Source organism: Planococcus citri, chromosome 3 (genome assembly GCF_950023065.1).
Source record: "Planococcus citri chromosome 3, ihPlaCitr1.1, whole genome shotgun sequence".
Lineage (NCBI taxonomy): Eukaryota > Metazoa > Arthropoda > Insecta > Hemiptera > Pseudococcidae > Planococcus > Planococcus citri.
The window spans coordinates 42,036,800-42,059,966 of NC_088679.1; the positions used below are offsets into that span (position 1 = coordinate 42,036,800).

At 31.2% G+C, this 23,167-nt stretch overlaps 1 protein-coding gene across 3 annotated transcripts in view; it reads right to left on the reverse strand.

The window, feature by feature from the left end:
* Positions 1 to 23,167, reverse strand: part of LOC135842101 (ankyrin repeat and death domain-containing protein 1A-like) — an 83,024-nt gene that overhangs the window by 47,845 nt on the left and 12,012 nt on the right. For all 3 annotated transcript variants that reach the window (XM_065359453.1, XM_065359451.1, XM_065359452.1), the window contains exons 4-5: positions 15,547 to 15,645; positions 1,557 to 1,655 (exon numbers count right to left, since the gene is read on the reverse strand). In XM_065359453.1, coding sequence (XP_065215525.1) covers positions 1,557 to 1,655; positions 15,547 to 15,645 — 198 coding nt within the window. The remainder of the gene's footprint in view (positions 1 to 1,556; positions 1,656 to 15,546; positions 15,646 to 23,167) is intronic.

Sequence of the window (23,167 nt, forward strand, 5' to 3'; positions counted from 1 at the left end):
CGGAAAATTTTGACCTTATTTCATGAAAACCTTGATTTTGACTAAAAAGTCATCCAGAGAATATCGTGACCCCGGAAGCGTCTCTGATGGAGAGATATGAGCCTTCAAATCCTATCAAACTTACTTTTAGGAAAATGGTCCAAAACCAAAAGTTAGTCAGATTCTACTATAAGATTTAGAATTTTAAAAACCTCAGAATCCGTAATTTGAAAAATAGTTACGGATATTTTTTTTGTTAGGTACCTAACGAAATGAACTTGGTATTTGAGTTATAGAATTTGAGAATTTGACGTTTAAATTTACTTCAAATCGAAGCTAGATATATATGGACATTGGACATGTAAGTGCAGATTTTTTCTTTAGTATGGCAGCAGAGCACTCAATCGGCTAAAAAGCTTTTCCTCATTTCGTTTTGCTTAATTATTATAGATAATGTAGGTATACTATAATTTCCAGCACAAAATACTTTCATAGCATTGTTTCAGTTTAAGTAAAAACAAAAAAAAGTACCTAAAAAAAGAATCATTATCGAAACGCTTTTTCAAGGCTAGAAGGTACTTAATCCAACGTCAGCACTTTTCTTTTAAATATTCCGATAAATATGAAGGTAGCTAGATTCATTTGAAAACCTGAAAATCGTAAAAATGGTTTTCCAAATGAAGCATCTTGAAATTTGGTTCAATCTCATTAGCATCGCTTTCAAAAACAATGGTTTCTAAAATTTAGCTAAATTGTTCATAAAAAGCATTATAAACTAAGGTTTAATTAGGTTCATTGCGCTGCGTTGGAGTTACTGGGTATTTTTTTCAGCTTTATAAAACGTATACATCTCCTTTAATAAAAGGTACCTATATTTTTCAATAAAGTTTTTTTTTTATTTTTTTTACGGTATGAACTATAGTGTAAATTATTAAGTAGACGAGAGTTAAAAACTTCTGGTACTTTGGCGTCAAATTGTCCGTTGAGAAACGTCCATTATCTAGAAAAAGTTTTTAGACATCAACTTTTTTTCACCAGGTTGCGGCTGTTTCCACTTTAAACTTTCGGTTAACTAGCAAAATGTATCTACCTTATGTACGCCAGGCAATTTAGGAATTTATTTTGGGTTCTCAAAAAAAAAAAAAAAAAATGAAATGAAAGGCAAGTCTATATTAATAGTTGCAGAAATGCACACATTTACTTCATCTGTTACTCAAGATACCTACGTAATCGGGTACTTAGGTTAAATGAATACGTCATAATTGCAGCTTTGCACGCAGTTCTTGTGAAATGTACAACTTTAGACGTCGCAAAAACGATATAAATAATTACAAAATTTCTGAATCAACAGGTTTCAAGTCATTGAAATTTTATGCTCAGTTATTGATTGAAATGTAACAAAAATTGCTCAAAATTCCGCGAATTCGTAAATTTTTTCATTAAAAAATCCTTTGCAGTATTAAATTTAAACAATTAACAAAATAATTTAATTCCCAACCAGCTTATCTATAAAATGAACTATAACCTGGCTATAACGAAGAAAAAATCGTGGTGAAGTATTAATATTTAATACTCACTTTATTAACCGCACTAACATCCGCTCCGTGATTAATTAATAATTGAACTGCTTCCCTGTGACCGTGCCAAGCTGCCATTAAAATAGGCCTCATCCCATACTGAAAAAAAATTAACAAAAAAAAAAATCAATTTACATAGCTATAGGTACATAACGTATAGATATTGTATACGTAGGTACGAGTAGGTATTTGTGCAACGCCTACCTACGAGTAATGGAATTATTGACAAGACTGTAGCGAAATAGGTTCAAAATATTGTTCACATCAACGCATACAATATTTATTATGGCAGTGAAAAATCGCATGTCCTTCGATTCGTGCTTTATATACGAGAGTGAAAAGGAGGTAATTTATGAGATCTAAAAGATTAGATATATTTCTACTTTAATCCAACTATTTTAATTCGTGAAGTAGGAAGACGAAGCGACGTATTTTCCCACAATATAACCTCGAATAAAATACTTTTGGAGTTTAAAAGATGTCGAATTAGAGAAAAGTTTTAGGGTATTATTGATTTTAAACAACTGTTACAACCAATTTTATGACATTTATACCATCTTTTCTCGATGTCCAACAAGTTGATGAAACATGATATAGAACATTTTCCGTTTCGTTGTAACCTTCTTTATATTATACGAGAATGGGATTTCAGTTCAATTTTTCTTTTTATTGTATCCATCTTTTGTGTGTAAAAAAAAGAACCTGTAGGTAACATATTTTTATTATGAGCGTCATTACGAACGTTAAAGATTATATTCAGATTCCTATTATTTATTTATCCAAGTTTTTTAGGATTGTATTCGGCCTTTACTGTTCAAAATGTATGCCCAGATAAAGGTATATAGGTATGTATACCGTATAATAATAATTTCAACCTTATTAGGCATCTTGTATACAGTATTGTGTACCCACGGTTGAGTGTTTCGTCAACAGTTTCAAATAATTTGCTTATAGTGAGTATTGGTACTGCCCAAATTGCACATGTAAATTTGTTCGCCTCGCTTTTCAATGGGGTACTGTTGTATCGAGTGTTCTGTTCGAAGTGTTGAATAATTCACCTGGTAATAAAACAGTGACCCAAACTACATAAGTGAAAATTAATTTGTCAATCTCAGAAATTGTAGAGGCGAAATTACTGGAAATTCGGAGTTGTTGTTGATCTTTCAACTGCATAACTGAATCCTGTATTTCAAGTACCTACGAAAAATTTGAGCGGTAAACTTATACTTAATAAGAACACAAAAAAAGGGCATTTCAATTCAATTCAACTTCAAAATTGAAGGAATTACGATTGATTGAGATTTTCAAGGTACTTTAGCACCTTCAATTTTGAACAAAGTTAGGACAAGAACTTGAACTTTTTTGCGAAAGCATTTCAAGCTCTATGAATCAGGCTGTATTCGTGTTATGAATTTAATTAATCATAGTTCCTTCAAAGTTTTATGTAGAACTAAAATTGAGAATATCTTTTTAGTGGTTTCATTGAAGATTTGCAATATGTTGTGTTGTAATCAATCACATTTAACTCATCTGCAATTTCCAAGATCATTAAACACATTATGACCACTCACATCTTTACCTACTCCTCAACTCCTGCAACTTCAAGAGTCGGCAAGCCAATTTACACTTGTGCTGCAGTTTAGGGTTTTTGAAGGTATTACCAACGAGAATAAAGTATTTAAGACCTCGAATGGAGCGCTCAGAGTCATATAATAATTAAAATACTTATCAAAATGCATTGTGTAGAATACTTCGCAAAGAAACTGATTTCTTTGTTTTGGTATTTTTCAGAGGATGAAGGTTCTTTTTTGATATGAATAGCCGAAAAATTATTTTTGAGGAATAAAAAATGTACACAAAAAAAACGTATGTCCCAAGAATACCATTTCAATTAATCAAAATCGTACCAAAGTGAGATCAAAAACGTAAAAATAGGCAACTTGAAAATTTTCAGCTGCCCAATGGAATTTGTTGATATTTTTAGAAATTAAAAAATTTTAAATCGTGCCTAACAATAAATACTATTTTGGTAACCAATGTCGAAATACTGTCCAGTGGTACACTATAAAAATTAAGATATTACTTAACCTTACTGGAAAATATCGTACACATTTATACTAATTTTCTTTGCAAAATTAATTCGGAAATCTCTGTTTTGGAGCTTCAAAAATTGAATTGTTCACGAGTTGGATAAAATTTAATTCTTAATTCGAAAAGGGTTACTGACTGTTTAATTTCCGCATTTTTGTACTCTCCAATGAGACAGATTCTGTTCTTTCAGCGGCGAAACGTCAACGTATCATTCTACCCAGTACACCATGTTTAGTATTTACTCCGTTAATATAATTTTTGATATTTTTTAAGTACCTACGTATATCTCTGCAAGCTCTTTTAATTCTCAATGTCAATAAACCAATTCACATGCATCCAGCTTATGAAAGGATAAATTATTCACGAACCATTCACAAACACCCGGTACCTATGTGTGAAGTTTAGAGTACTTGACTCGAGAAAGAAATATACTCGTAAAATTAAATAAATCCATTCAATTTCGTATATACCTACATTCATAAGCGTGAAAGTTTGATTACAAATCATTGCGTGACTTCAAAAACAAAACACTCTGAAAATGAAATTTTTCTCACATAAAAAAGCTTTTTTTTTACTATTAATAAGAAAAAAAAATGAAAATAATTTTCACTAAATAACCATCTTTATAATACGTACCTTAAAAAACTCCCAAGTTTTCCCCAACTTTCAACAAAAACGAAAAAAAAGAGTGCAAAATAAGAAAAATAAAAATTCTATATCCTAATTTGAACGTAATAGTGAAGGATTGTTTTTAGCGTGAAAAGCATACGGGTTTAATTTATAGCCGAGAAAGTTATTTATAAGTTTTTCAAGTTCACTAAGTCGTAGTCGTTTAATTTTATCGTTATAATGAAGATATCATTTTCGTTTGTTTAGAACAATACGATGATAGAAATGAAAAATAAAAAGAAAAACTGCCAGAGTAGTTGAAATTGATTTTTCTACATCGGTCCCAGCAGCATCTGCTCCATTTATGAAAAACTTTCGCTCGTAAATCTCGCAACAAACGTAAGGAAAAATGATCTACATGTTGTACCTATGGGCTATTCTTTATTATTGTACCCATCCTATCCTATTTTTATCGCGAGCCAGTTTTCTTTCAATGACTCGAGGTTTATCTGGAATTGTGAATTTTTACTACCGTGCTATCAAATTATAATGGGGCTACATTTTACAAAAATTAGGGTCTACCTTTGCCGTAACAATGAGACGAATGATTAAGTTGAATTAAGGTTCTTACGTTGTAATTTATCCGGCTGTTTTCTTTTCGACTTTCTGCTCGATGATAAAATTACTTTTACTCGTGCATAACATCGTTCTACGCGCGTATTCTTCTAACATGAGTTTTTCGAATTTAATCTAATTTTGTTTTCTTACGTCCGCGTCCGTGTCTTGATAGGTAGGTATATAAAATATACGATAGGACTATACGCAGGCAGTCGACAGTAGTTATAAATTTCAGCGGTCAGATTTTACAGCTGGGAGTAATTATTCACTTTCTTACAAACACACTGGTGGTATACGTCAATTTTCAGCGCAATTGTAAATAGTTCGTAATTAATTTTATATTGAACTTATATCTCGCACAGCTTCCGCAAATGCTATTATTTACTTACACCGGCAGTGAAATATTTTCAATTTATATCGGCCTCAGTGTACGATTACGAGATAGTATTTTATCAAGGGTACATTTTGAATACATATTTGCCTACTGTGTTCCTCTGTTTCAGTACATAATTTAAGTAAATAACCAGATTTGCGGAAGGCGATAGTGAAATTCGCTCAAATTTCGAACACATGTTTCTCGATATCTTCTGAAATTATTACAATAATTAATTAGGTTGGAAAACTGCCGTAGATAGTGAAGCCATTGAAAATAATTTCCTATCAAAAAATTGTTCAAATTTAAAAAATGTTAAAAGTGACAAATTAATAATTTCTTCAAACGAGATAGGTATTAAAAATTTGTTAAAATGAGATTAAAACAATAAAAACTGAAAACTGATGAATATTGTCTCTATCTGAGAAAAATACTGCAAAAATTAATCTGTAATATGTATAAAATTAATTTTATAAAAATTTATACATTTACTTAAAGTATTACAAGAACTAAAAAAAAAGTAAAATTGGTACAAAAAATGATAATTTTGATTTTTTTAAATAGAAAAGATACCAAATTCAAACTTTTAAAAATTTGTCAAAAATCGAAAAATGAAATCTCTAGTACTATGTACCTAAAATGTGACCTGATAGTGTATTTTTGAATACTCTTTCATTCAATTATTCTTTGTGCAGTTCAACAATTTTTCAGGCTGTTGGGATCCCTCAAAACATTTTTATGTAAAACAAATTCGATCAAATTAATTGCCCCCTACCGTAATTGAGACGAATGATCATTGCGAGGAAACCCAACAGCAGTAGGTACAGGAACAATCCCATTTGTGGTTCAAAAACAAAACAAAAACGATTTATTACGTGTTACTAACAATATTAAGTATCACACCGAATTTTAAATAAACCATGAAAAAACCAAGTGAATTTATAGAGTACATAGAAAAAAAAAATTAAACACAAATTGGTAGAATAACTTGGTTATTTATTTGTATTGATCGAGAATAAATTTACGAATACACTACGTTTCGGCACACAGTACCTTCATCAGGTGATATGAATAACTAACAAGTAGAATAGTGTGTAACGAGAGTAGCGAGAAACGGAGATAAAATAGGTACCTATTTGTATTGCACCAAAGCTTTGTACGAGTCAAAGCCTGAAACGTCCGTTTTTTTATTGATACAATTAGGATTATCTAAAATGTGTAGAACTTCAGCTGTTTTTCTTTTTTGTAAATTCCCACACCCCTTATGCAAAATTTTAGCCTGATCAAAATTAAATTTGTGATTGTATTTCACAGAGTGTTCGGACAGAGCAGTAGTAGTTTTTCCATTTTTAACATCCAAACTATGCCTATACATTCTATCACGAAGATGTTGTTTCGTTTCACCGATATAATCAGAATTACAGTTGTTGCATGTAACTTTATACACTACGTTACTCTGGGACATGGTAGGAATTTTGTTTTTAACTTTTGAAAAGATTCGTTTGAAAAGGGTATTAGAATTTTTGTAAGCGAAAGTGATGGTAGGATCCTCCTTCTGGCATAAATTTTCAATTTTTTTAGAAGTTTTACCAGCATAACTGATAACTTGAAACTTTTTTGGTTCATTTCCAGAGTGAATGATAGAGTTATTTTTTTGCTGAAAATAGGCTTTTATTTGAGATTCTATCATCTTGAACGGATAATCGTTAGCTAAGGCTATGTTATAGATTTCGTCAATTTTTTCACCATAAAAACAAGCATCGGAGAGACCAAGCATCCTGTCTATGAGATTTTTCAAAATATTGTCCCTTCATAATAACATAAAATTTACGATCGAAAAAGAAAATTCTGGTGCTATTCCATTTCTGGATATACAAATTATAACTACTGATGACCTTTTTTTGACCAAACACTATTCTAAACCCATATCTAGTGGTAGGTTGGTAAATTTTCATTCGTTTCAACCAGCTAAACAAAAAGTCAATATTTTGAAAAATCTCATAGACAGGATGCTTGGTCTCTCCGATGCTTGTTTTTATGGTGAAAAAATTGACGAAATCTATAACATAGCCTTAGCTAACGATTATCCGTTCAAGATGATAGAATCTCAAATAAAAGCCTATTTTCAGCAAAAAAATAACTCTATCATTCACTCTGGAAATGAACCAAAAAAGTTTCAAGTTATCAGTTATGCTGGTAAAACTTCTAAAAAAATTGAAAATTTATGCCAGAAGGAGGATCCTACCATCACTTTCGCTTACAAAAATTCTAATACCCTTTTCAAACGAATCTTTTCAAAAGTTAAAAACAAAATTCCTACCATGTCCCAGAGTAACGTAGTGTATAAAGTTACATGCAACAACTGTAATTCTGATTATATCGGTGAAACGAAACAACATCTTCGTGATAGAATGTATAGGCATAGTTTGGATGTTAAAAATGGAAAAACTACTACTGCTCTGTCCGAACACTCTGTGAAATACAATCACAAATTTAATTTTGATCAGGCTAAAATTTTGCATAAGGGGTGTGGGAATTTACAAAAAAGAAAAACAGCTGAAGTTCTACACATTTTAGATAATCCTAATTGTATCAATAAAAAAACGGACGTTTCAGGCTTTGACTCGTACAAAGCTTTGGTGCAATACAAATAGGTACCTATTTTATCTCCGTTTCTCGCTACTCTCGTTACACACTATTCTACTTGTTAGTTATTCATATCACCTGATGAAGGTACTGTGTGCCGAAACGTAGTGTATTCGTAAATTTATTCTCGATCAATACAAATAAATAACCAAGTTATTCTACCAATTTGTGTTTAATTTTTTTTTTTTCTATGTACTCTAACAATATTAAGGTTCGCGCTCTCGTATTAAAAACCAAAAAATATCAATTCAGTATGTGAGATTTATACGTAGAAATTTTTATTCCGTTGTATACGTACTTTTTTCACCACGAGACAACGCCTTCGGCAACAACAAATAATAAAGTCTAATACATTAACTTAATGTTGTAATTTTCACAACAAAAGATGACTTGCTGAATAATTCAACGCATTTTTTTCAAATATAAAATACGGCCAAAAATTTTCTTTTTTTTTTACAAAACAACTTCAATGTTCACGGTACGTCGCTTACGCTACATATTTTTTCATTTATTTAATTACATCGCCTTCGTGGCTGTAAAAATACCGAGGAAAAAGTAGGTGAATAAGAAACAGGCACGTAAACATAGAAAAAGCAGATAATTTCGTTACAATTGCGGAAGAAATTCGCGTAAACTACGTCTACCGTATTGTTTTGATTTTGTATAAGTGGGCGGAAGAGAGGAAGGAAGAAATAATCGAACCTGGTAAATTTTTAAAAGATTGATGTAAAAAAAATACGCTGGTAAGAGTAATAAGTATTCAAAACAACGCAAATTTGTAAAAAAAAAAAATCACGTTCAATAATTCATACAGCTTTCCCCTTCAATTTTCAGGGTCAGCAAAAGAATTTGCGGCTGGTCACTGTAGACAAATTATTCAACACTTATACGCATTCATGCAACATCCTGACCCAAAATCAGCAAAATTCATGTTGAAAACAGCTATGAATAGATACTTTTACATTTTCACTACTTACATTCAAATTCTTATTTAGGGTATACATAGATATTCCTTGGTTGATTAAATGATAATAAAAGAGGAATGAAAATTTAACAAAATAACAAGAAAAATTCTCAATCTATCACTCACGCCTGAAGAAAAAGCTCGCTGATAGGTTTAATTTTTAAAAATCACCATTTCGCGTAAAATTCTAGTTCAACGGAGAAATACCCTTGACACAGCGCTCGAGCGAAATATATCATTTACAATTATCCGGTCGAACGGCAATCAAGATAAATGGGAACGAATTAAAATCACGTCAAAAGTACCATCAAGAAATGAGCCGTAAAAGGCTGAAAACGTAAAATCACCTAACCGCGGAAAAACAAAGCAATGAAAGAAACCTACAGTACTACGCTTTCACTCGTTTCAACATACGTAGGCTAAATTTCTCACAATTTAGTAATAGCTAGGTAAGTAAAGTAAACTTTGCATGCGCTCAAATCAGCAACATAATGAAAACATTTCGATATATTTATACGCGAAAAGGTTTTAACGAAATACTCTTCTTACGTTATACTGCAGACAGATAAGTGACAGTTTGGATCACGCAGACGATGCTTTGCTTTGCTTTCTCGTTATTTATATTTCAAAATTCGCCTAGGTACCTACAGCTACCTTACCTACCTATTCGGTTCATCTTTATTATGCTTTACGCACATTGGCACATCATTAGCATTATTTTTACGTTGGTAGGTAAAGGTATACGAATTCTATACATGCAAATAACCATACTACCAACACAGCCCTTCATTTTTTTTCACATTCAACTCGACACGAAAATTCATTTGTGTCGTTTAATTAAAAAATAAAATAATAAACGCTAGTTGTTCACACGCAAATGGGTACTTCCATCCATGTTTCGTTTAAAAAATTCATCAAACCGGCAAAATAGCATTTTATCAAAATGCAAACACCTGCATAACAATTTACTTCATCGAGCGACTGCAACTGACATGTGCTTTTCTTTTGAGCAAATGCTTACCTCGAACCTGTAGCGCAACTATTATTCAAAGAAATTTCACACTACGAACAAGAAACAAACAAAAGATCAATGAAATAAAAACGTGGCGTTATTTTCTTTCCGTTTTTTTTCTTTTATTACCCATTTTATTTTATGAAAAACGCATTCTAAAAAAATACTCGAGTATAAGTATAACTAATTTGTTTCCAGTACTTGATTTTTTAATTTTCTTAAGTACACAGACTTCTTAGAAAAATTTAAAACAGAAAAGAAATGTAATCTGAGTTTTATTTTAAATATTCAAGGGAATTAAACACTAACCAATGTAGATATTATAATACGAAGAAATCATCAAATTGTATACTTCCATAGCACACTGTTAGTAGTGACTTTTAGTTTTTGATAATTCTACATCTAGGCAACCTAAATTCCATAAAACGTGCCGAGTGATTAAGTTAATTATGTATATATACCTACTATGAAATATAAACGAAGAAAATTCATTTTGATATTAAGTTCTCGCGTTTTAGAGAAAAGCGAACGTAACAGGTAAAAGAAATCACCTTTAACTAGTCACAATTCGTTCAACAAAATTATATAGTGCGAATAAGTAGGTACCTACCTACATATATAACGTGCGAGTATGCTTATATGAAACGAAAAACGACCACAAACGGTGTCAAAATTCATTATAAAAGTCACCTCGTCGCAACAGTTCGAATTACTATAATAAAATTTTAACCCGTCAAAATTACGTTAAAGTTTTTAAATCGGATTATAATACTTAATTTTACCAACTTCCCACTTATCTTTTCATCGTGATTTAAAATTCGTCAAATGAAACTAAATTCTAATTAGCAAACAATTTCAATTATTCAACTATTGAAACTTTATGACCCGAGTGTATTGTCATAATTAACTTATGTAGGTACATGCGCAAGGATTTGTGAAGCGAAATCTTTGTCAAATCATGCTCATTCGAGCAGAGCTAGGGAAGATCACTTTGACGGAGAGACGAGATATTAAATAAATAAAAGATCGTCACTTCGGATACATTTGAACGAAACTTTTGAATCACAGTATTTAGCGTGTATGTAACTATGCATTAAATTTTTAATTTTTTATGGCATCCCTTCGGATAGAAAAATTTACTTCGTGGTGCCCAAAAAAAATGTTAAAATGAAAAGGCAGGACTTCTGGCAGGATGTTTTTCAAACAATTGAAAACGTCTATTTTCGAGGGGGGGGTCGAGGGTGGACATTTTATAAGTTGTTTTTGGCTTTTCCAATGTCTTTGGATATTCCAAGATTTTTTTCGGGGAGGGTGTGCCGAGACTATCTTGGATCCTTTTCTTCCAACATTAATAAAAATACGCACATCAAAAAAATTGAAACACACTTGCTTGAAAATTCTTTACTATTATTTTCTATCATTTCAACTATAAAAGAAACTAGGTAGGTACCAAAAAGTAGATAACAATATACAAGGTGCCCAGAAATATCGAGTACCCCTGGCTAAGAAAGTTTTTCATTAATAATATAGGTTGGCAATGTGAAATAGATGCATATGATTGGTGGAATGTTATCTCTCCAGTCCAACAACCAATCATGTGCTATCATTATTATCATTCACTGTGACCAACTAAAGTATTTTAGTAGAAAACTTTTTTAGGGGTACTCGATATTTCTGGGCACCCTGTACATATCAATCAACCCAAAACGTAATTCAATATTTTAAATCAAGAATTGTTATTAACTCTCACATAGTTCTTGCTAGGATAAAAAATGACAGCAACCGAGCCACAAAACTTCAGCCAGCCTCAACAATTTTAACGAATCTGAACAACTTCAACGAGCCCTAACAACTCCAATGAACTCCAACAACCTTCCATTCACTAAGGAACCTCATGAAGTGTACCCCAGGGATTTGGATGGAACGTGGTCTCAGTACCACATCATTAAAATTTTAGCTACCAGTTTTGAGTTTAGAGTCTACAGTAAAATTTAAAATTTTTAAATTTTTAAAAATCGTTACCCCGATGCTCAGGGGTTTCCTTCCATTTTCCAATTCAACTAAATTTTTCATATTATGTACATCTCTCAAGGATTATTCAAATTTTCATCGAAAAGAAAAGAATTTGAATAATCTTCGAAAAATATAATACAAAAAATGTATTTGAAAGAGAAAATAAAACATGCTCCTTGGTCAGGCGCGTGGATCAAAATTTTCCCACGACAACACCGTGGAAACTCCTGAGCGTCGGGGTTGCGGTTTTTAAAATTTTCAAAACTCAAAATTTTCTATGGGAGTTAAACTCAAAAGTCAAAACTGGCAGCTAAAATTTTAATGATGTGGTACTTAGGCCAATGGCTAACACTGAGACCACTTCCCATTCAAATCCTAAGGACATTTATATGAATTTCTTTTATCTAATGGAACTAGAGAAAAACTAAAAAGTTTGTTTATTTATTTTTTACTCCCGTTTGCTGATTTTTTACTTAGCCCAGCCCATTTTTTGCTGTGTTATCAATTGTAACTGCACAATTAAAAGTTTTTTCAAAAATGAATAATCAATTACGCAAAAAAGTGTTCTTTCCATTAGCATTGGTGTAGGTATTCAACTATTCATTGCTTGAAAAGTCAAATGGAGAGTTTATAAAAATTATTTGCTCGAAATTCCTTTAAAATTATAATTTTTCTTTAGGTAGGTAGTTTAAGAAAACGTAAACTCTTCAAAACCAAATCTTTCGACGCCGCCAATACACTTTATCGTAGCAATATCAAGACGAGGCTTTTTCTTTTCTCATTTTACGACTCATTAAAAACGTACATAAGTATTCCAGATCACTTTGCAGAAAATTACACCGGCTTGCATAAAATTCATCACCGACCACAGTTAAAGCTAAAATTGATACGATAAAAAGCAATGGTTCAAGATCGTGAGTAGGTAGTAAGGTACAATATATCCAGCAGTTGATTACTAATTAAAAAGTAAAATAAGTTCAAACTGAACCTGAAGAATTCATTACGAATACTTTATAGAGAAATTTAAACGATCCTTATTCGGCACAATTTACTCATTAAAGTGCTCTTAAAGCTCCAGGAAAGTAAATAGGCTATACCACTATCGCGATCGTCGTTTACGAGGCAGGTATTAGGTAGGTAATCGTTTACATAAACCTATTTTAAAATTATATTAATCTCTGCACGATGATATCAGAAATAATAGCTACCTGTAGAGTTAATATGCTGGAAATTTTTCAACTTTTAAACGATAGGTGTGTGTACTAAGCTGTTTCGTGAATTTTTTTTTATAGAATTGTAATGTAAGTGGAAGTTCGGTATTAAGTTTCACCACAATCGTCACTATTACGAAGATAATCTTTCGTTATTGTTGCGCAGGAAGTTACCTATATTACCAGTACAATAAAATTTCACCTTATTAAGCCTGAATGTTTCTTACTTCTTGGCTTTTTTGTTAAATTAAAGTCAGCTTTAAGCACGCTACCTATAGCTTAAGTTACAGCAATACGCACGCGAAATAAAAAAGTTGAAAAACTAAAAATTCCAGATGGGCCTTTTCATACAAAGTAATCTGACGAAAAAACACTTATCATCGATATTTTTATATTAATGTTTTGGAAAACTTTACACCGATGGAAAAATTATTAAATGTTTTTGTTCACGTTATACGTATGCTCGATACTGAAAAAAAAATGCCAAGAATCTCGTGAGTAAATGTACTTAAGTATACCTATCAATAAAAATGGAGGTTTTATAAGAAATTTTAATCACAATAAATTATAAGTAGGTACTCGTACCTATATATTAAAAAAAAAAATCATCCAAGTTATATACAAACGAAAATTCAGGGGGGAAAATTGAAAATTTTTATTCAAACTTAAAAATGTATAAAGATATTTTTCGTATCGGATTTAAATAAAATATGAAATTTATGCCGATCTAAGAGCGAATATACACCTTATAGGTATTCAGCAAACATTAAACAATGAATTAATAATTGTACAATGCTCTAAATCTGATCATTAGATGCTCACACACGTTCCCATCATATCGGGAATACACAAAACAAAAAATGGCTTATACGAGTACGTAAGAATTTTTCCTTTGCTGATTTTATCTTTCAATTTTTCAAAGGATCAAGACGAGATACGAAGCAGAAGCCGCGGTATTATAGTAAACGAGCATCAAAATCGTACATACGATGCAGATTTTCCCTTTTAATCAAATTTTCAGAACTTTTTTGCGGTTAGAAAGAAAATCCGTTTCAAGTAAACTTTACCATTAAATGAAATACCCTCGCAAAACTGAAAGATTACTTTTTTTTTAAAATTCAATTCATTTAATAGTAAAGCGATTGTTTTTTAATGTAGGTATCTCTGTATCTATACCTACCTACATCAATCCATATGAAGAAACCCAGCTTTTATGAAAATTAAAGAAGAATTTTTGCAAAGTAACTTTTTTTTATTTCATAGATGAACCGAGTACTCCTCTTTCATGATTAAAACTGTCCTTTTCACATCCTAAAATCAAATTACAGTAAAACCAGGTCAAAATGGGATTACCTACTTGAAAATATTTACGTCACTATTGGCAGGTAACTTTGTAATATCTTTCAATACTCGTGCCTCTACGTGTAACGTTCGATATATGGTCGTAAATTGCTTGAAAACAAACAGTTCATTTCTTCTCGTAATTTATCTGCTGCATAATACCGAACCAGATAGGTACACTAATAGGATAGTGAATTCCTTGCTCGGGTTAAAATAAATGTAATACAGAAACACCCACTTGTTTCCATCAAATCGGGGAGATAATAACTATAAGTTTGAGGTGACAAGAAACTGTTTCAGAGGACATTTTTACAAAGTTACAATTTTTAGCTAAAAAATGGATATCCATGGAGTTGTGCAGAAATTTCAAGAAACTGTTGAAAAGCCAACCACGTTGACATTATAAAAAATTGAGACAATGTTTGATATTTTTGAGATACATAATTCGAAAAAAAAAATAATTAAAATTGAACAAATTTCTGTAATATGAAGGTTGAAGGAGCTATATGTACCTACACAGGAAATTTTTCGTACTTCTTTCATTTTTCAACTTATTCTCAACTGAAACAGAATTTTTCAGATTTTCGGCATAAGTAAGTAGGTATCCCAATGTCTCGGCCAATTTTTTTTCTGCGAGAAAATGAAGTCAAGTCAAGTCAATATGGGCAAATTTCAAAATTTGCACATTTTTGCAAATAAGGTATTTTCAGTTCAGAAATAAAGTCTTCTTTAAAAAAAAAAAAAAAAAAAAAAAAACAGCTATTGCACTCTTTTAAAGCCTTGTCGAAATCAATTCAGACAATTGATAATCTAAATAGTTCGCTAATCGATTTAACTCTTGCCCAATTGCCACAATGTTTTCAAACCATCAACCTTTCTATTTCTTCAATAAATAATGTGATTTCATTCTCGTATCACTAACACGTAGCGTAAATAAGTTAAGAATGAAGCATTTCCACTCGTTTTGAAAGCACGAAAACATTCAAAAAAAGAAAGAAAAACAAATAGACTGACGGAGTTTTTCATTTGCGATATTTTCTTCGTACGATGAAAGTAAACAAGATTGATTACCAGATTACGTTGATAATTAATTATTCATTTGAACAGATTACCTTGTCTTTTGCTTCTATATCGCATTTTCCAGCTATTAGCATTTCCATTATTTCGATATTGCCTCGCGAAGAAGCCCAATGTATCGGTGCTCGTCCATACTGAAAAATAAATGAAATACATTAGAATTTAAGGTCGACTAGATACGCAGGTATTATAAAATTGATAGGTAATAATAATGCCAGTTCAAAGGACTGATACTTTAAGAGTTTAGATTCACACGTTTACGAGGAATCCTCCAGATTATTTGAACTTACATGCCTACGTTGTACAATGTACATAGGTACCTAAACTAAATTACATATTATGAAACTATGCTCGTTAAAAATAAAATCGATCCTTGATTTTACCCATTTGTATTGTAATTTTTTTTCATCAATGCCAATTAATTTGAAAATGCCAGAATTATGTAGGTAAGTTAAGTACACACAACCTACATAACTTTTCAATAACCCATTTTTTTTTCTTTTTACGTATTTGTACCAACGTATAGGTATACTAGAGTGAATATGTATTTTTTTTCAACTTTTTATAGTCAGAAACTCTTCGACTCCGCTTATAAAAAATTAATTATGGTCCCTAATATAGCTTCAACAACAAATCTAATGCTGAACTCGCAACAATCGTATGATAAAAAATGTATACCGCAACAGATAAGGTAAGTACAAAGCATTTTTTTTTTTTTTTTTTTTTTTTTTTAGAAATCATTGTTTAATGAAATAGGTAAAAATAACGCGAGATTTAATAAACCTTTTTACAAAGAACCCAATAATACTGTAGAGTAAATATGCAAATGTCTAAAAGAAATTTTCCCATACTTAAGGAGGCAATTTAGGAAAAAGTAACTCTTACCTACTACGTGTACCCAAAGGTATTTACGTTTAATTCGTAACAAGGAAAAACCCTCTAATACACTAATTATCGAACAAGGACGTTGTTTATAATTAAACCAAATATGTATACCTACCTATTTTACATCCAACAATAATTTTAAAATAATTGCTACCGCAACCCCTTATTTCCACAACACACGTAATTTTTCATGTCGCTCTTAAGGACACAAAACCATAAACGCCCACAAAGTGCGTAGTATTGAGGTGTAAGATGGCGTAAATTATTCATTCGCAAATTGAGAAAGATACGACCATGCGAGTGTACTTTGGAAAATCGTTCATCTTTTAATGTAGGGATAATAAATTCACTTTTTTCAATCATTTCTCAAATAGTTGTTGTCTAAGCTTCCTTGAGACTCGAATCATATAAATATAATACTTACCCATTTGAAGAAAATAAATCTCAAAGAGGGAAAAGGAAAGAAGAAGGCGGGAGCGAAAAATGTCCACAAGGAAAGTATCCCAAAAAATAGACACATTTTTGAAAAAAAAAAAAAGTACAAAACAAAGAAAAATTAAGAGAGTATATAAAGGGTACTTTGAAATGTAGAAAGCGAAAGAATTCTATTTTTGAAGATTTTTCCAACAAGTTACAGTTTTATGTCATCATTGTGTAATGGGTATACCTAGCCAAGTTCCTCAACTTTTACAAGTTCAAGTTCAGTTCGCAACCTTGAGCTGCAATGTTTACAATTTGGATAAACTTGGTTGAACGAGTTCATTTCGTTATGAACTTCACAAGTTCAATCTTTACAATTCGTATGCATTATACTTTTCATTCTGTGTTTTTTGTCCATGTAGGCCATCATCATTTTCACTTACTTAAATGAATTTCATACCTTCAAACTTTTCAACCTCATTCCATTCTTATTGTGACGATAAAATGTGTAGAATTTCCAAATTGTTAAAAACATAGCAAGGTTTGCTAATATGCCATTTTTTTTCTTCGAAAAATCGAATAATAATAACGCGTTTTAGCTTTCATTAGATTCCTTGGGAGTAATTTTTCCCCATATGCGTACAATTACAAAAATAACCATTCCACCCACGTACGTCTACTAGTCTAATTTCGATTACGTGCTGCTGAATATTAGCAGTCACGAAAGAAGACTGACAACGGTCGATTAATTATGTGCTACAAGAGTCACCGAAAATGAAACAATCAATTTTTAAAGTAAGTACCTAGCTACGAGTACTTACAACCAAATACACGTAAGTATGTACCCCTACCCACTACCCACTTTGTTGAACTATAATTTGCACTCCGTTGCTTTTATGCATTTATTCATAGGAGTAGATGTAGGCAATATGCATACACACATAATGAAAATATGAACAACAACATAATCTGTCTCGTTTCGTAATTCGCATCTTTCTTTTTCAATTTCGTAACAAGGCATTTGTTTACGTATATACGAAAGGTTACACTTTAGGTATTACTCAAGTATCATTCTATCATCAACCATCAATCATTTTTTCGACGCGTTAATCCGGTGAAAAAATTCTTATACTCAACATATTCATCAAATTTTCCATCTTTTTATCAACATCAAACAAATCCTGCACCAATTCCAAAGACGAAATTTCAAATTAATTTTATACGTGGTTGTGTTTCTTTTTCTAATAAAAACCATACCTATTACTCAATCTTGAGAAAAGAAATTTTTAAAAAGACTCGTTAAGCTGCAAAATCATAAACAATGGGAAAATTCAATTATATAAAAAGTAGATTCAAAGAATTGTGATCCAAATAAAAATCATTTCGAAAACAGCGACCAGAATTTTAAAAATTCAACTAAGAACGCCAAGTGAAACGAACAAAAAACTTGAAAAAAAACATGCATCAAAAAGCAATTCGGTATGCATCAAACGATTTTGCATTTAGACAATAACAACGTTAAGGCTTTGTTTCGACATGAATTAGGTTTTAATTCTGTTTCCGTAAGCAGGTAAATGTAAAACCACTATAAAACGACAGTTTTTACGTGAGTGAATCACCGTCGAGTCTTGAAGTTCAAAAGTTTTTCTACGTCGTAAGTAAAGCAGGTACCTACATATTATAGGTAAGTATACAATCTCACGCCCAATTTTTTGTTACCTATATGTACTGTACCTTTGCAAACCGTTTTCCAGGTACTTACATACATGTATGTAATGTAGGTACTTACTTACAATAAATTGTACTTCAGTTTTGGTTAATATTACGAAAAAGAATTGCAAAATTATAAAGAAACGAAGTTAGGCGCTTTATTCTGCAATAAACAAAAAAATATTTCTATAGGTACCTTTAGGGAAAATATGGCTCTGTTTTTTCTTATCTGTTAGGTACACTACATTTGTTCTTTTCGAGATTTTACGACATTATTTCAACTTTTTTTTTTTACTCGCTTTATTTTATACTTACAATAAAAAAGTACATTGAATAAGCGAATGAAAACTTTGCTATTTATGTCTCAAGACTCAAGTCTATGTCGCAAAGATGTAATAAGAATGTATACTGTATAGGCCACTACAAATACGTACCTCTATATTTCTTGGTACTTATCTCACTGTTTCATAATTCGGACTTTTGAAAAACTGGATAAAAGTCACGTTTCCATTTGGTCATTTTTAAAAATTAGAAGTATAAAGTGTAAATTTACGATTGTACTTGTACCTATTTTTAGTCTTTCGTTATTTACTTTCGGTAAGAAAACTTAGGCTTATTGCAACATGTATGAATCCATGGCAAAAATGAGATAGGAAAGGAAGCACATACTTAATTATTAAAATCTGTTTCATAGTCTTGAGGACGAAGAGGTTACACTTGATGAATTTTTTTCGATGTTGCCCCTCAAGTTATTTTCATTTTGATCAAATAATGATAACAAAAATTTAAGCGAAAAAATAGCTCCACGCGAATAAGAACCCAATGAGAAAATTGTCGAAAAACTTTAAGAAAATTTTTGAGGTAAAATACTACTTACAGTTTTGATATTCTATACAAAAAATGAAAATTGGAAAAAACGATAAAATTTTCTGAAATGTTTAAAAATAAAAATCATATTGCATATTACAGAACAAAAAAATAAGAAATTTTGATTTCTCAAAGCCACTCTCTCATTTTCCCCCCGTCATAAATAAATTGGAAACCTAAACGATGGAAACCAAAATTTATAAAATTAGCTCAAATTATTTCAAAAATTCAATACACTTAATAGATAAGTAATAGGGTGGGTCGTTTTTCAATATTTTTCGGATTTTGATGAATTATAGCAAAAAATCATGGCAAAATGATGAAACAACCTCAATAAGGGGTAGGGAAAATTTTAAATTTATTGCCAACTTTTGAATCTCCTCCCCCCCCCCCCAGCACAAGCTCAAAGTTTTGAAAATTAAAAAAATGTTATACGCGTAGAAGAAAAACTTGATTTTGTTTTCAGTTTAGGTGGCCCATTAATGCCCACTATCACGTACAAAATGTAAATCAGTTATTCAATTCCAATTTATCATCTTAAGGAAATGATTACAAAATCATCACATTTTAAAAGAAAGAACGAATATTTTGAGAATTCTTAATTGAATTGAGTAAAAATGAAAAGCCATCATATGCAAGTATGTACCTACTAAAAACGTCAAAAGACCATCTAAGCTGAAATTTTTTTTTCAAAAAAAATTGAAACAACTAAGTAGCCTAGGTACATAATTTTTTTCACATTTTCAAAACTTTGAGCTCGAGTCTGGAGGGAGTAAAATCAAATGTTGGCCAACAAATTGAAATTTTCCCCGTTTCTAATTGAGGTCATTTGGCCATAATTTTAGCCTCCATCAAAATTCAGAAAAAGTTGAAAAAACGACCCACCCTTGTAAATAACCATCCACGAATACCACTACAAGCATAGAAATTTGAAAACTATCACGATACCTATGTTAATTATTAAATCACTTACAATTGATATCGGAACTCGTAGCATACATTGTAAGAGTACGTAGACGTACCTACAACGCATATAGGTTTAGGTACTGCTAAACACGAGTATGTTATGCAATGCATACACGATGGATCAAGTATCACATTTGCAACCATTATAAATTCATAATTCGCCATAATCCCAGACACATCTCTAAGGTTGACAGAAAACAATATCTACAATTCAGAAGTAGCTAATTCCTATACATACACGATTACACGTTAGTGTCAAAGCTAACACATAAATTCACAGCGGAAATGAGGTCAATATAATTTGTCATTTTATGATTTAAAAAATAAAAAAGTTTGAGCAATTTTTTTTTGTTTAGCTTACGTTTTTCCAACATGATTATATTTATTATTGGCACACTCGCATATACACGTATCATTTAGGTACCTATCTCTATCTACCTAAATTCCGTCTACAACATTGTTGATCCATAGCATACGACTTTTATGATCGTTCATTTTTTTCAGCACTTCTTAGCATCATAAAAATGCAAATAATTTTTTTTACAATAAAAAAAAACATCAAAGTTGAAAATCAAAGCTTCCGTAGCATAAAAAGCTTGTATAAATTTTTTTTATTAAATATTTAAAAGCAATAACAAAGTAGTTTTAGAAAATCGTTACCGAATGATATTTTCAATTTAAATTTCTGATGTAGGTACCTATATATTACATTTTTGTTCAAATTTCAATTCGTTTGGCACCATACATCAGCTATAATATAACGTACCTATAAAGAAACTGCTCTCAGCAGGGAAAAATACTATCACTCAATTCAGATCATGTTTCTTCATTTATTTAATAATATAGATTCCAGGCACGATAACGTGGCTTGTCGTTTAGAGCTGGTGAAATTCAATCGCATAATATGAAACACAGATATAACTGTACGTAAATTTAATTAAAGTATTTTTATTTTCCATTTACTTACACCGGTGTTTCCTTTCAACAAATCCGGTATAAATTTTTGTCGAAGATATTTTCCATTCTTACTTGAAATTACGAGAAAAAAATTCCATCTGTTATATTAAAGCTCTAATGTTCTGTAGGTATCGTAATTAGAGACAGCGAAAATTTCACGAATTAGTTGTTTTGATCTCTGACTCGAGAAAAAATAAATCCTTTATAATAAAAAGACGCTTTAAATATGTAGGTACACTAGACTGAATCTGAAAAATCTTTGTAGCAAAAGTACGATTGAAACCAAACTTCATAATGACCATAAAATGAATTAAATTCCACGCGAGTAAACTCGTAAAAAAGAAATTAAGTATCGCAACACGTGGGCTTTCGGGCAGTGTACATAAAACTTTGGTAAACAGAGTTACAAAAACGTTTGTCGAAAAAAACTGTAAAAAGTATACAAAAATTATTATGATTTCTTTCAATCAATTCCTCATTTCAAAGTTCGTTGGACAAAAACTTTCAAGATACCTGCTCTACCTATACCCAAGTACGCTACATACAACTTTTATAAATTTGTTGATTCGAGAATAAAATAACACTCGACTTGGGTTAAAGTATGTAAGTATGTACTTGAGTTTTTGATGCGTTATCACTATAATATTTAAGCTGAGTAGATATCATGTATTTTACTTAATACGTAACGTACCTTCATATCATGAAGGTATCATTCAGGAACCACAATAAAGGCTAGAGCAATAATTATTTCATCATTTTGAATTTTCGGATTTTTTGTCGAAATAGGTATCTTAAAAATCGCCTTCCAGAAAAAAACTTAATAACGCTCTACAAGTGAGAAATTTCATGTCTCATCAATTTTGTTTCTCTGATTTTTTTTCAGTGGGTTCTCACTTTTTCTTAAAATTGATTTTCAAACATTCAAATTTCTCAGTCAAAAGTTGAATAAGCATTTCAACTTAAGTTCCAAATGTCTCAAAAAACGAAGCCATTTATAGAGAAAAACGATTCATATTCTTTAGAGATTTCATTTCTTTTCGACTTTTTTGTGGGACCCTTAGTTTTGCTCAAAAAATTAATTGTGTGATAAAAAATTTCCAACATAGGAACCTTTCCAACTGGTACTCAAAGATTTGAACGGAACCAAGCGTGGTTCGACAGAGAAATAGAATTTTCAATTCATTCAAAGTTGATTTTTGTTTTCCGGCGCTCCACATCGCAATTATTACTAACGCAAAAACTTACATTCGATTGGAATTTCAAATCATCGACAATACGAACATGATTTTTGAAACAGTGCGTAAGTATTTTACGCGTTATGATTTTATAATTATACATAGGTATTTTGAAGTTTCATATCTGATATAAAGTTAAAATCGAATTCCACAATCGCAACCGCTTAACTTTTCGACACTGTGATGTACAAAATACCTTCCTCGAGGAAGTTACCGCAGTGGTTACCAAAATATAAGATTTAAAACGGCATTTCAACCTAACAACATCATATTCTGAGAAGTTTTCAATCGCACAACTGATGTTAAAACAGGAGACTGTTTTTCTTATTGGCTAAAAACAACATTATAAATAATTATATCTGCGCATTGCATTTCTTATTTGTGTTTTCAAGCTAAGAAATTTCAAACAATGTGTACCAAGAATTATTGTCTGACAGTAAGTGAGTTAATAAAATTGCTTCTCGAACCAATACCAATATCTACCTATAGATATTTACATTTTGAATCTGTTTTTACGCATTTTCTAGTTCCGCACGATTCTGTTTTGTTAAACATGTTTATTTAAAAAATTGGCACGTGATAAACATTTTCTCGCACCGATTTCATACCGAATTGA